This window comes from Bubalus bubalis, chromosome 2 (assembly GCF_019923935.1).
Source record: "Bubalus bubalis isolate 160015118507 breed Murrah chromosome 2, NDDB_SH_1, whole genome shotgun sequence".
NCBI lineage: Eukaryota > Metazoa > Chordata > Mammalia > Artiodactyla > Bovidae > Bubalus > Bubalus bubalis.
In genome coordinates, this window is record NC_059158.1 from 99,486,765 (window position 1) to 99,501,803 (window position 15,039).

The window sequence follows — 15,039 nt, forward strand, 5'->3', positions numbered from 1 at the left end:
GTAAGTCCAGAGGTAGTATGGCAGAAATGAGCATGGATCCTATCAGGTCACAACCAATGAAGAAATTAAATTTATTTTTTCCTATGGTTTTGACTATAAATTGCTTTACATATTTAGGACCTGAATAAAAACCACTCTCAGCAGAAATCTTGGCCATTAATTCAACTGACATATCAATTTACAACCTTTAGGACTGCAGATATAAAAAATGTAAAGTATAAAATTATGTAGTTTGAAATGGTTTTAATCATATTAAAAATACTTCCCAGTACTTACTTGACAAAACCCCCTTGCAATATAATTCTAAACTTTTATTTATAAAATGAGGCTCACTTATGAGATTTCAATGAATGTTACACTGCAAATTACTTACATTCTGTAAAATAGTTTAAGAACTTTTCCCTATCAAAGGTAGTTTATATTGGATTATCTGAAACCCAATAGTGCCCACAGATGAGCTGCTTATAGTTCTTTTCATTAATGCTTGGAAAGCACTGTGAAAATGAAAAGTGCTGTTAAGTGCTATCATCTCCCTTAAATTTTCACTTACACTGTGTGCACATTGTGAAATAAACACATATGCAGCATGTCCATGTTTGATATGTATTTTTATTTCCCTGCAGTTTTCACTTATCAAGAACAAGTAACAGGGAAAGTTGTCTGAACTAGTGCATAAACAAACATTCTGAAACACCACTACACGTATCTAATATACAAGAACCGTATAAAAAAAGTCACTAAAACACTACACTATGAAGGTGTCCAACGCTTACAGTCAGACTTTTTCCAACCCGTTACTTGCCTTGTAGCCACAGGAAATCTCTCCAAAATTGAAAAGACAATCTTGCCACAACCCTCCCCCCCTCCCAACACCTGGGATGGCTCGATATCTAGACTTCCAATAATTATTGCAATGATATAATGCAATACATACCTGGTAAAATATCCTTTATGTGGTGTGTTACAGTTTTAAAGCCAGTTAAAATATGCAGTCTTCGGATAAAATGTAATCCTTGAAAATTTTTCATACCTGCACAGTTTAAATGTACTAGATGCATAATTTTTCCTAGTCCTTTTTTTCTGTGTAATCATTTTTTATAAACTGGTATTATAAATAGAAATATACATTCAAAATATATGGAAAAGTGAGTCACTACATTAAATTTGCATGTATCGATCCATCCCTTTCCCCTGCACAGTAATAGAAAATACTATTTTGCCTTGAACTTCATATTTGACAGTGAAATGCCACTAAAGTATTTACCAAAAAGTCCATCTAGTCAAATTGTGAAACAAAATGAACCAAGTGAAAACTTTACAGTTCCTTTAGAAAAAAATTACAAGAATTTCATTTCCTAGCTATGAATCTTTAACTTTTTAGACACAAAGTTGGATTTATTTTTACAAGATACAAAATGTAAACATGGCAAAATAAATAGTTAAAACAAGTGATGCAGGATCCCATTTCATGCTCATGATCCCATTAAAGAATTATTTTTTAAAATCCATTCAGTTGCAAATTCAAGTGCAAAAGCATGATGATGAATATCTACTATTCAAGTAACAGAAATAATATTGATGATACAAATAAACTATTTTACAAGGTAGTGATTTTCCCAATTTTACAAAATATACATCATATATCGATTTAACATCCGATATACTATAGTCCATTTAGGTCCATTGTTATGCTCTGTGATCCACAGAGTTTCGCCTTTTGCATTCAGCTGGAATATGAATGACTGCACACCATCAGCACAGGTCAAAGCCACATGTTTTAGGTTATGTCACTTCCATAGCTACTGTTGTCTCTGCTATTCCATTTAAACCCAATCTTTCTGGTTCATGGTTCTCTCTATAATAAGGCAAAGAGTAAAATAAACATTAATACTCTCTAGAATATGATGTTTCTCATTTAGTAGTTACAGATGCATTTTATATAATTACAACTAAACATACTGCACAAGAACATCTCCCATTTTTACAATTTCCATACAGGAATGAGGAAAAGTTTTCTTTAGTTAAGAAATCCTATGAACTTGATTATAATTATTTACTTAGGAAAAATAGCAACTTAACAGTATTTCAGTAGCAGTCAATGATAAATTACTTATGAAACATAGAGCACAGGACAATTCAAGCTTTTTACAATAGACAGAGCATATGATGCTCATTAAGTAATAATAATGCGGAGCACAATATTACTTAAATTACTTTCCACTACAGTTTTACAGGTTTATGGCCATGTAGTTATTAATCTATGCAGATCAATTTTTTTGATTCACTGTTTGCATGCATTAGTGTCATAGAAAGAAAAAAGCAATCTGAAATACATTATCATAGATTTTAGTTAATTCCAGGATATTCTCAGTTCTAAAATATACACAGAATAATTTACTTTCCCTTTGGGTATAATGTTAAAAAAATACAAATTTGATTTGAAAACTAAAGCTCTGAAAACTAACAATAACTCTAGCCTGCCAGACTGCCTAAAGTACAAAGAATATAAGAATAACTGAAGCTGATGTATTTTTTCAGTTTGATGGTTCCCAAGTTGATGTGGACTATCTTTCCCCTTTTTTTAAAATAGCAGTTCTGATTGGCATTTAAACATTCTACTAGGGACCTTAAACAAATGATCTAAGTCACACAGCTTTAGACTAAGCAGATATTCAATACCTGTTGAAAGGCAAGTCAATCAGTTGACAAGATATCTATGGCTTGAGCAGTAAAAGAAAAAAAAGGAAAAGTCTTTTCCTCCCACAGGATCTGAGCCAGCAGAAAGAGACAGAATGATACTTGAAATACACACACACACACACACACACACACGCACACACACACCTGGCTATGCTGCTGATGGCACTGCTAGGAGTAACCTTTGGCACTCTGTCCATACTGGCAGCAACTGTGGCAAGTTTTAAGGCTGTTGGCGATGGTGCTGAAGTCCGTGTATTGATATGCACATTGACTGGAGAAACAACACTGACGTTATTGAGGTGCACTGCATTTGTCAGGCAGGAATTGTTCATGGGAAGCGTTTGAGGACTGCTTGTGCACAATGCTGGGATTAAGTGGTTTGTAGTGGTGTGGCCAACTGTCCTTACAAGTTGTACAGCTGAAATCCCTGGGCTGGATGATAAAGCCATATTGGTGGAGTATAATGTTTTAGAGGTTCCTGAAGGAGAAGAAGAAAAAAACTGTTCAACTCATGAGACATTAATTAAACTCTTTAAAAAATTAGGAGTTTAAAAATAAAAAGAAATGCAAACATTTGTAATCTAATTAAATCTCTGAAGAGAGTTTCTAATCGATAACTACAACCTATTCACCTTTACAACCCCAAAGATACCCTCTTTCTACTAGCCTGCATAAAACGGTTTTGCAAAGTATTCTGCTGCCTTCATATATGGACACTGTGTAACAGGACAGAGAGGTCTTCTTGGAGACTGAGGGCAGGTGGAGATGAAAACTGGACTTCCATTAGAATTTACACAAGGAAGAACACCAGTAAGGAAGGGGAATCACAATCACAGGTATATGGAACAGCAAGTGGAAAACCCTAGGGTCTGAGCAGAAGTTAAAGGCTGATAGGAAGAACAAGTCTTTGAGGACTCAGGGTAGCATGAAGCGGAAACAGTGTCACAGCAATAGTGTAGTTCACAAGGAGGGGTCACAGAAAGCAGGCCTGTGAGTGTGTAAGACTGGGAAGGTAAATCCAATTTCCAACTTACTGACAGACCATCTGGACTATTAACATAATTCTCCTTTTTATAAATGCACAATTGATTCAACAATGATGGTTAGCAATTGGCTTGATGTGACTGCTAAGATGTGAGGTAAATGACAGTATGTAGATAAAACTAGGCAGGGTGGACTGTTACACAGGTAGGTATCTACTGGGCATGGGAGGACCCAGGGAGCAGGCTTGATGTGACTTTTAGAAACATCGAACTATTCCACCACACACAGCCATAGAAATTACGGAGTCCTAACTGATTTCTTGTACAATGTTTCCCCTCTGGATTTAAAAATCAAAAATCATATCTCAAATCACTGAGTTGCAACTCTGAGCTAGTAAGTATCACTTGAAACAATAGGCTTACCTGAAGGCTGGACAACACCGTTTATGTTGCTGTGGCCAGTGTTCTGTTCCTTGGCTACCTCACTGCGACTTGGAACAGGTGCACTGACCACTGCAGATGCAGCAAAATGGGCGCTGGCTGAGTCAAGTGTTTTAGACATACAGTCAGAGGTGCTTGAGCCCTATAAGAGAAACACAGTTAAACTCTCAACTTTTAGATGTGAGTTCACAAACACTTAAAGAAGTGAGAAAACCCAAGAGGCTGTTGTCTTTTTCATTCTGAACAGTTAACAAGTGTTTATGTTAAGAGATATAGGACTTCACAGACTATTTTCATCTGTGAAATTAAGAAAGTTACTTTATTATTATTTCTTAAACTGGGAAGCAACTATTTATGAGAAACAGCTAGGGTAATAAACAATCCAAATCTTTAAGCCCTATTCATTTTTCCAAGTGTTAATGCCTTTAAAAATACTTGACAATCTATGATTATGTATTTTTTCCCCTTATATCTCTTCTGATATTTGCTTCACATATCTTTGTTTCTTTGTTGCTAAAGTGTCTAATGGTTTATGATGTCTATCTTCTTTGTGAATTGTACCTTTCATCATTAAAAATATTCATCTTTGTTTCATTTAAAATAAATAAAATTTTTAAAAATACTTGACAATCTAGATACTGTGGGCAAAATGAAATGACAAAGATGACTGACAGCCACTTTTGTCCCAATGTAAAAATGTATCTTAGCCTAACTTTTCAGTAGGCTGAAATTACCTGAGATTCATAAAGGGCAAACAAAGGCAAGTTTAATGGTCATGTTCCTTTTGATTCTGTATAAAACTAGTTCAGGGTTAGTAACAGCTTTTTAGAGGCTTAAACAACAGAAATTTATTCTCATACACTTCTGGAGCTAGAAGTCCAAAATGAGTCTCACAGCCTCATCTCAAGGTGCTGGCAGGGCTTCTTTCTTCTAGCAATTATGCTGTTATTAGGTATTTATTTATACACTCTTGGCTCTACTGTCAATCATTTAATGGTGCCTAAGGAAAACTTGGAAGGAATGATGCTAAAGCTGAAACTCCAGTACTTTGGCCACCTCATGCGAAGAGTTGACTCATTGGAAAAGACTCTGATGCTGGGAGGGATTGGGGGCAGGAGGAGAAGGGGACAACGGAGGATGAGATGGCTGGATGGCATTACCAACTCGATGGACGTGAGTCTGAGTGAACTCCGGGAGTTGGTGATGGACAGGGAGGCCTGGCGTGCTGTGATTCATGGGGTCGCAAAGAGTCGGACACGACTGAGCGACTGAACTGAACTGAACTGAACTGATGAATTCTTAGTGAACTTTCCAAAAATATGTAGCAACTTCTTTCCTAAATTAAAAATACTATATTTGGCTCTAGTGCTCCTCTCATGAAACAAAAACTAGTTACTTAAAATTAGTTAAATTAACTGAAAAAGACACAGGTTTGATCTTCAAAATCAAGAGTAGCAATAACAAGGTTATCTGCTTGACTTGACTAAAATTTTTTTAAAATGACATAATTATGAAAGAACAGACATAACCATGATTCAAAGACAGCTTTACCTGTGCTTTTGGATGTGTCTGTTGTGAGGAATGCTGAGATTGCTGTTTCTGCTGAAGCTGAGCAAGCTGCTGCCTTTGCATTTGAACTAACTGCTGTTGATGAGTCTGAAACTGCTCTTCCGTGATGCCCCCTGACACTGGCAAAGGACATTAATTTTAGAAATATGCATGTTCTAAAGTACTTTTAACAAGTAGAATACAATCTGAAGTTACTCCACAATTAAGATGAAAATTAATTTCAAATCACAGTATATATTATACATCAGCAGCAAAGAACAGGGTAAAAATGATACACCCTTCAGCCAAAGCAGCTTATACCTTCTAATATTACAAGCTTAAAAAGTTATTATTTGTAGTTTTTACTGTATAACACAGCTCTAATTTGAGGATTCTTCCATTTATTCAGACTTAAACCACATGTTAAGCCAATAGATGCCTAAAGTACTATCTATAAAAACATGGGCTAGAAATGAGATATGTTAGAAAATTAAAGATACAATGCATCTTCAGATGTAATCAATTATGCTGTTACCAACTGTGTTAAGTTACTAAATGCCAAATAAAAATAAGATATTTAAAACTTTTATTTAAAAAATCACTTTAAAAAATGTCATCAAGTTATAATAAGAAACACTTTTCTCCAAAGCAATGTAAACAAACTTTCACTCACTGATATTTAAGTACATCACTGATAAACTTATTCAGAGGACACAAAGCTATCTCCCTAGAAGTCAGTGTATTATTACAGCCACAAAACATTAAATCATATCAGAATGCATGTACTACCAGAGCCATTTTACTCTATTTTTCTTTATTGTTTTCTTTCCTTTCTCCCAGCTATTTCACTCAATCAGCAAGTATTTACTATCTACAATGAAAAGTGCTGAATTAAGAATGAATACAGAGAAAAAAAATAAATTTAAAAGAAGGTCCCTGCTATAAAGTCTTATAATGTAGTTGGGAAGAAAAGATACATATAAAGAATTCTCAACTAATTTAAGTCAACCTTTAAGTGTAACTTAGCTAACTTAATCAATATGACCTGAAGGAGTTTAGATAGGAGACTACACCTTCAACTAATGTTACTTAACTAGAAATCCCCACCAAAGTTTTCCATTTAACAGAATCACAAATGAGAAATTATATATATGATGGTAAATCAGACATAACAAGTTGTGCAAAGTACAGCTTATTTTCTATGAAGGAATTAAGCCCCAGAGATGGACAAAACTTTAGATAGGCCTTCATTTCTGTTACACAACGTTATCATTAAAATTAGGATTGGACTGTCATGGAGAAACAGTTCTTAGACAGACAGCAATTTTATTTTTTGAAGATGGGCCTATGATAGTGCTCATTCTAAAATTTCACTATTACCTGTATTTTTGAAGTACATATTAGTTATCTTACTGAATTACCAACAAAATCAAATGTCTTTCTTTGCACATGTTGAATTCATTTTAAGTATTCTATTTTTAAATAAAAAATAGTAACTTAAATTCTAAATTTAAAATCTTCAAAATCAAATGAAAATGTGAAGTGTTCATTAATTTCCAGCTGTATGAGAAACCTTGGGAGAGATTAAAAATAGTTTATTACATACAAAGGCAGGAGGGAAAACCTTAAGCCCAAATAAATCTATTTAAGTCTTCTGTATATAAACCAGTGTACCAATTCAGAAGAAGTGGACTTGTAATCTGGTGTTAGTATACTCTACTCTCAAATGCAGCATGATGTTTGTCCAGAGCTTAGGTTTATGTTGTGATGAAAAGGTAAGAAATCCATAGCACTGAATTTTAAGTGAGGAATAAAACCAAACAGGATATACTTTTAGCAGCTATTTAAAAATTCAGACAGAAATGAGGATAATGAGAATTTTTTCATTTTTCAAAATCTTTTAAGTCAGATAATCATAAAATCTTACTTATCAGAAAATATATATATATATAAATTACTTGAAAGAACAAATTGTATTCTTTTAGCAAAAAAATTAGTTTTGGTTAGTAGTTATTAACTAACAAAATGTTGCCAATTAGAGGTATTCTAGTTGTTCTTATGAAAAGATGATCATTTATGTAGATATAAAAAAGGGATGCTAATAAAATTTCCTGGTCTGGGGAGGGACATGTCTACTTACTGCCCTGATTAATTTGTTCAAGAACTCCATCCTTTTCACCATAGAAAATGTATAAAATCTCAACCAAGACATCATTGAAATGACTCAAATTAACGGTCAAGTGTTGCCCAACTTCTTAAAAACTCATGCTGGCTTTGATACAAAAATTCTCATTCCTGATTCTGCTACTGGTTGAAAACCACTGGTGGTAAAACTTAATTCAAAAATATGGATATGCTTAAAATAGTAAATTCATTTTTTTCTTCTTCCCCTTTGCCTCAAACTCAGCATGTTAGATTCATTCTTAACATCTAGTTTGTTGTTGTTTTTAAACACTATAAGGTGTTTTGTGCTTGAAAATTGCTTATGTTTCTCATTTGGAATTTTTTAGAGCATTAAACACTCTTCAGACAAAAATAGCAATCATGACACAGAATTGGAACACATATAGTACACCCTCCCTAATTGACCTCTTTCATTTTGTTAAGATGAGTAGAAGTGGTAAGAAATGTAGTATGGCTTTAATGGCACAGTCATAGTACTGATCAAAAGGAGCACCTTCTCCACTAATTATTTTTCCTTTCATAAGTTACGGAAATACTTTCATAAGAAATTTATTTCTTACACTGACTTTAAGTTATCAAGAGGTAAGCATTAAAATACACCAGGAAAATGTCACACTTATAGTGTGAAGATACCTCTTTAGGAACGAGACATAGGATGGGGGCCCAGCTTTGGAAGGGTTCAGATCAGATCAGTCGTGTCCGACTCTTTGTGACCCCATGAATCGCAGCACGCCAGGCCTCCCTGTCCATCACCAACTCCCGGAGTTCACCCAGACTCACGTCCATCGAGTCAGTGATGCCATTGTAGTGACATAAAGAAGTGGGAATGTATGAAAAAAGAAACCATATCTGTTTCTCTTGCTTAGGGTCAAGTTCTTTCTACTAGTTGCTCTCAAAAGTTGCTAGCTTAAAAGTAAATTTCATGCTGGTCATAAATCTACCCTATCCAACACATCCAAGTCCTGTCAGTTTAAAAGTAACTGACAATCTGCAAATTGATACAGTTACTATGCAGAACACAGAGATATCTTAAAAAACTAGGAGTCAAACCACCATATGACCCAGCAATCCCATTACAAGGCATATACCCTGAGGAAAGACACATGTAACCCAATGTTCATTGCAGCTCTATTTATAATAGCTAGAACATGGAAGCAACTTAGATGTCCATCAACAGATGAATGGATAAAAAACCTGTGGTACATATATACAACGGAATATTATTCAGCCATAAAAAGGAACACATCTGAGTCAGTCCTAATGAGGTGGATGAACCTAGAGCCTATTATACAGAGTGAAGTAAGTCAGAAAGAGAAAAACAATTATCATATACTAACACACATATATGGAATCTACAAAGACGGTACTGAGGAACCTATTTTCAGAGCAGCAGTGGAGAACACAGACACTGAGAACAGCCTCATGGACACAGCTGGCAGGGGAAGGAGAGGATGGGAGGTATGCAGAGATAACACGGAAACATATATTACCATATGTAAAACAGACAGCCAATGGGAATTTGTTGTATGACTCAGGGAACTCAAACCAGGGCTCAGTAACAACCTAGAAGGGTGAGATGGGGAGGCAGGTAGGAAGGAACATGGGTAAACCTAAGACTGATTCATGCTGATGTTTGGCAGAAACCAATGCAATACTGTAAAGCAATTAGCCTTCAATTAAAAATAAATAAATTTTTTTAAAAAGTAACTACAATCTGATTGTTTTATGAAGGCAAAAGGCAGGAAATGTTCCTTTCCCTAAGAGGTTTTGCAAATCTCCCTGGGTAACACATTCTAATACGTACACATATTATAGAATTTCCCTTTACACATGCAAACTGTCATTCTGTACATTAGTAACACACTTGCATTTCTAAATATTTTGAGCATATAACTGACAGTCTGTTTTTCACTAAAGCCTCTAACCTTTCTGGCTGTCTTTCTACCTGCCTTGGGTTTATCAGTCAGCTTCTATGCCTCAGATGGATCCATGTAGCTTTTCATAGAATATTTGTCACCACCCTTAGAATGTTGATTCTGTTTTCAAAAATCGCAGGCATTCCTCATTTTGTTCTTTACCTTTCAGTCATGTGGTTCCTACAAGGTGCTCTGCTAGCCTGATCCCTTATCACCTTTCCCTCTCATAATCTGACAGCAATCCAATACAAACATACTCTAGGTACCTCCACTAGATTTTACACTGGTATATTGATAAAGCTTTACATCACTGTTTCTTTCTTTCTTTTTTTTTTTTTAGTTTCAGGGGTAAGAATTTTTTTTTTTCTTTTTTAATTTTCTTTTATTTTTAAACTTTACAATATTGTATTAGCTCCGCCAAACATCGAAATGAATCCGCCACACGTACACCCGTGCCCCCCATCCCGAACCCCCCTCCCTCTACATCACTGTTTCTTAAACTTGGGCCCAGAGAAAACATTCTTGAGTATGTGGGAAATCTTTAAAAGTATCTGTCAACTTTTTTGGAGAACGCAATGGCACCCCACTCCAGTACTCTTGCCTGGAAACTCCCATGGACGGAGGAGCCTAGGCTGCAGTCCATGGAATCACGGAGAGCCAGACACGACTGAGCGACTTCACTTTCATGCATTGGAGAAGGAAACAGCAACCCACTCCAGTGTTCTTGCCTGGAGAATCCCAAGGACAGAGGAGCCTGGTAGGCTGCCGTCAACTGGGTTGCACAGAGTCGGACATGACTGAAGCAACTTAGCAGCAGCAGCAGTCAACTTTTTACTGTTGTTTCATTGATAAACTAATAAAAAGAAACACCGAATAGAAACACATTCTGGATACCCTACAACCGAGTATAAACACACGATTTTTGTGCTTGTATCTGCTACCTTTGAAAAAATAATCTTCTAACTTTTAATGCAGTGTTTTTCTAAAAGTAGGCTAAAGTGATTCTTGGGAAGCCACGAATATTTTAAAATACTAGCCTAGACCAAGTTTTTGCAGCTTAATGAAGAACATCTAATGTGATAGTAAAAATCATCTAAAAGTCAAAATGATTATTTGGCATGTCTTCATCTACCAGGTAGGTCTATTATAAAAGTTTTAATATATAACTTGTTGAAGCAATGCTGATTATATGCAATGTCTGCTTGTTTTAAAAGCTGGATCTGGGGTTACATGGAGGAGGAGATCCTACTTTAATCCTTCTAGATAATAGCAAGCAACCAGGTAAGGTTCACAAAAAACCACTGGACCTACTCTGAGGACAAATATTCCGATCCACAAAAGCCGACAATATAATCCAGGACTATTCACATCCTCTAATGTAACTAATGAGTAAACTGCAAAACTGTGGGGATACTAACCAGGGTGAAGATGAGAGGTGAGACAGGAAGTGAGAGGGTGAAAGGGGTGGGGAATGAGGAACAAATGAAATGTGACGATAAAACAGACTAAAGATCCATTTAAACTTCTGAAACCCAAGCTAAATAGTTATAATTGAAATTTCAGTATGATTTCCTTTAGCAGTCAAACCAAAATCTTTTAAACTCCTGAAGTCTAAATCTATTTCTCACCTTTGGAAGTGACTCTAACTTAAAAAATAAGTCCTTGTGAGTACCTCAGCTGGTGTTAAAACATAGTTTTCCTTTTTAAAAAACTTTCATGCTTGCAAACATTTTATACCATTTTCAGAAAGAATGGGAAAAGACACTGCAACCATGCATTAGTCTAACCCACGATTAAACATAAATTGCTCTTCGAGTCTGAACAAGCAATGCTACTTTTAGATGTGAAATATATTTTCTTAAGGTTGGGATTTAAGAATAGTATCTCAAAAGAACAAATACTGCAGTTTCAAATGACTGAAAACTTTATCATCTATTTATTTAAATAATATAATATTTGCTTGTTATAAGCTCCCTGAAGGTAAGGATTATTGTCTTCTAAAATTCTGCAACTTCCAAACACTTAACATAGTGCTTTGCATATGTTAGATCCTAAATAATTATGTATTAAAAATAATTTTCCTTGGTTATGCACTTCCTTTATTTATTAGCACATCTATCTTTCCTTTCTCTGTCCTACTTCTTTTCTTTGAGAATAGGTTTTCAATTAAGACAACATACTTTTATTTAATAATTAACTAAATAAAGTCTTCAGTTTTAGTTCTTATTAGTACCTAGGACACACAATTCTATTTGTTTCCCTTTAAGTCCATTTAGTATGATACTGAAAATAATAATTAGATTACATTCAGGACACAGCAACTGTGACTTGAAAAACATTAATTGGGTTATTAACAACATAAAAGTAAGAAAATTTTCTGTCAGTGGCTCTCATGTTCAAGGTTGTTGTTTAAGAACTAAGGAACTTGTGATACAACTGTCATGTGTATCAGGTTTCTATTTCTGATCAAACCCTTTATTTGCTGTGAATTTCCCAGCTGCGAAACAGAATATTCAGTACTTGATACTCTCTGCCAAGTAAAAACATGGTTCTCAATCAGTCCTGTTACTCTTAAAGACACGCAGGTTCTCCTGACCAAGTCCACTAACAATTAAGCAGAAAGCACAAGTGTTACAGACACATAGATTAAAAGAAACCAAATGTATGAGGATTCAATTCTTTTGCATATGTCCATCAAATATAATGGAGAAGGAAATGGCAACCCACTCCAGTATTCTTGCCTGGAGAATCCCATGGACAGAGGAGCCTGGTGGGCTACTGTTCATGGAGTCACAAAGAGTCAGACACGACTGAGTGACTAAGCACATCAAATATAAAAACGTAACTTCTAAGAAATTCCTTAAATTCTCTTTAGGTAAAAAAGGAATTTCTATCCATATTTACTGAAGTGTAACAGAATCCTCTTTAAATGATCTATCCAGAACTGAGAAACTATGTAATGAACATAACTGGTAAGGGGCGTACTTAAAACTGCCATGGGCAAATTCCCTGGTGGTCCAATAGCTAGGATTCTACACTTTTACGGCTGTGGGCCCAGGTTTGATTCCTGGTTGAGAAACTAAGATCCCGCAGACCCTGTAGGGTGGCCCAAACAAACAAATAACTGCTACAGCTTTTCAGCTGTTTACAAAACTGCTGTTAAAAACACGTCTCATTATGAATTTATATACCATGCCTAATATTTTGAAACAAAAGAAATTTATTAAAAACAAACCACCTTGTGACTTCAATGACTACAGAGGGTTATAGTCAGCAGAGAGAAAACATGAACAAAATCCTTTAATAATAAATAAAGGAATGGTACTAAATTGAGACACAGTACCATTACATAACAAACATAAACATAAGAAGGAAAAATGGCATAGACCAAAACCACTATTTTTTTCTGATGACAGGGGAAAGGTAAAAATAGAAAAAATCTTATTATCTATCACATATATGTGATTTAAATTCCCTGAGAAGTGTATGCAAGCCTAAAATAATATTTCAAATGCTTATTTTATGCTGATACATGGTAGTGTCATAAAATTCCAGAGCTGACTGTATGGACTTGTTATATTCTGAATCCATACATGCAGAGTACTGATGATACAATAAAGAGAAACATATATATTTTCTGGAAGAGTCAAGTCAAATAGTTCTGAAGTGTTTCAGGAAAGTACAGTAGAAAGCTGCAAATATTTGGCCATATTCAAGTTGAGAAGGAACACTTAAAATCAATCCTTTGTTATGACATTCATTGGTAGAGAAAAAATTCAATCTATGGTCAAATCTACTTATAAATGCTTATGTTTGATATGTTTTTAAACTCTCTTTTTGGCAAAATTATTGTAATTTTTGGTACAGGAATTTCAGTTAAATAATTTGAATAATGTCTTAGAGTTGGCTGAAAAAGGACGTGACCTAATATTCGACAGTTCAGTTCAGTCGCTCAGTCGTGTCTGACCCTTTGCGACCCCATGACTGCAGCATGCCAGGCCTCCATGTCCATCACCAAAATCTGGAGTTTACCCAAAAGCATTCCCATTAAGTCTGTGATGCCATCCAATCATCTCATCCTCTGTCATCCCCTTCTCCACCCACCTTCAATCTTTCCCAGCATCAGGGTCTTTTCAGATGAGTCAGTTCTTTGCATCAGGTGGCCAAAGTACTGGAGTTTCAGCTTCAACATCAGTCCTTCCAATGAACACCCAGGACTGATCTCCTTTAGGATGGACTGGTTGGATCTCCTTCAGTCCAAGGGACTCTCAAGAGTCTTCTCCACACCACAGTTCAAAAGCATCTGTTCTTTGGTGCTCAGCTTTCTTTATAGTCCAACTCTCACATCCATACGTGACTACTGGAAAAACCACAGCCTTGACTAGACAGACCTTCGTTGGCAAAGTAATGTCTCTGCTTTTGAATATGTTGCCTAGGTTGGTCCTAACTTTCCTTCCAAGAAGTAAGCGTATTTTAATTTCATGGCTGCAGTCAACATCTGCAGTGATTCTGGAGCCCCCAAAAATAAAGTCTGCCACAGTTTCCACTCTTTCCCCTTCTATTTGCCATGAAGTGATGGGACCGGATGCCATGATCTTCATTTTCGGAATGTTGAACTGTAAGCCAACTTTTTCACTCTCCTCTTTCACTTTCATCAAGAGGCTCTTTAGTTCTTCTTCGCTTCCTTCCATAAGGGTGGTGTCATCTGCATATCTGAGGTTATTGATATTTCTCCCAGCAGTCTTGATTCCAGCTGTGCTTCTTCCAGCCCAGCGTTTCTCATGATGTACTCTGCATATAAGTTAAATAAGCAGGGTGACAATATACAGCCTTGACGTACTCCTTTTCCTATTTGGAACCAGTCTGTTGTTCCATGTCCAATTCTAACTGTTGCTTCCTGACCTGCATAAAGATTTCTCAAGAGGCAGGTCAGGTGGTCTGGTATGCCCATCTCTTTCAGAATTTTCCAGTTTACTGTGATCCACACAGTCAAAGGCTTTGGCTTAGTCAATAAAGCAGAAATAGATGTTTTTCTGGAATTCTCTTGCCTTTTCGATGATGTTCATTAATGGGCTCCAGTGGATGTTGACAATTTGATCTCTGGTTCCTCTGTCTTTTCTAAAACCAGCTTGAACATCTGGAGGTTCACTGTTCACATATTGCTGAAGCCTGGCTTGGAGAATTTTGAGCATTACTTTATTAGCGTGTGAGATGAGTGCAATTGTGAGGTAGTCTGAGTATTCTTTGGCATTGCCTTTCTTTGGGAT

The 15,039-nt window shown here is 35.8% G+C and overlaps 1 protein-coding gene across 2 annotated transcripts in view; it reads right to left on the minus strand.

Annotated features, from left to right (window-relative positions):
• Positions 1-591: 591 nt before the first annotated feature.
• The window catches only part of EPC2 (enhancer of polycomb homolog 2), a 127,775-nt gene continuing 113,327 nt past the window's right edge, over positions 592-15,039 (minus strand). For both annotated transcript variants that reach the window (XM_006054100.3, XM_006054099.3), the window contains 4 exons: positions 5,676-5,812; positions 4,107-4,266; positions 2,845-3,178; positions 592-1,855 (listed from right to left, as the gene is read on the minus strand). In XM_006054100.3, the coding sequence (XP_006054162.1) occupies positions 1,783-1,855; positions 2,845-3,178; positions 4,107-4,266; positions 5,676-5,812 (704 nt within the window). In that variant the 3' untranslated portion in view covers positions 592-1,782. The remainder of the gene's footprint in view (positions 1,856-2,844; positions 3,179-4,106; positions 4,267-5,675; positions 5,813-15,039) is intronic.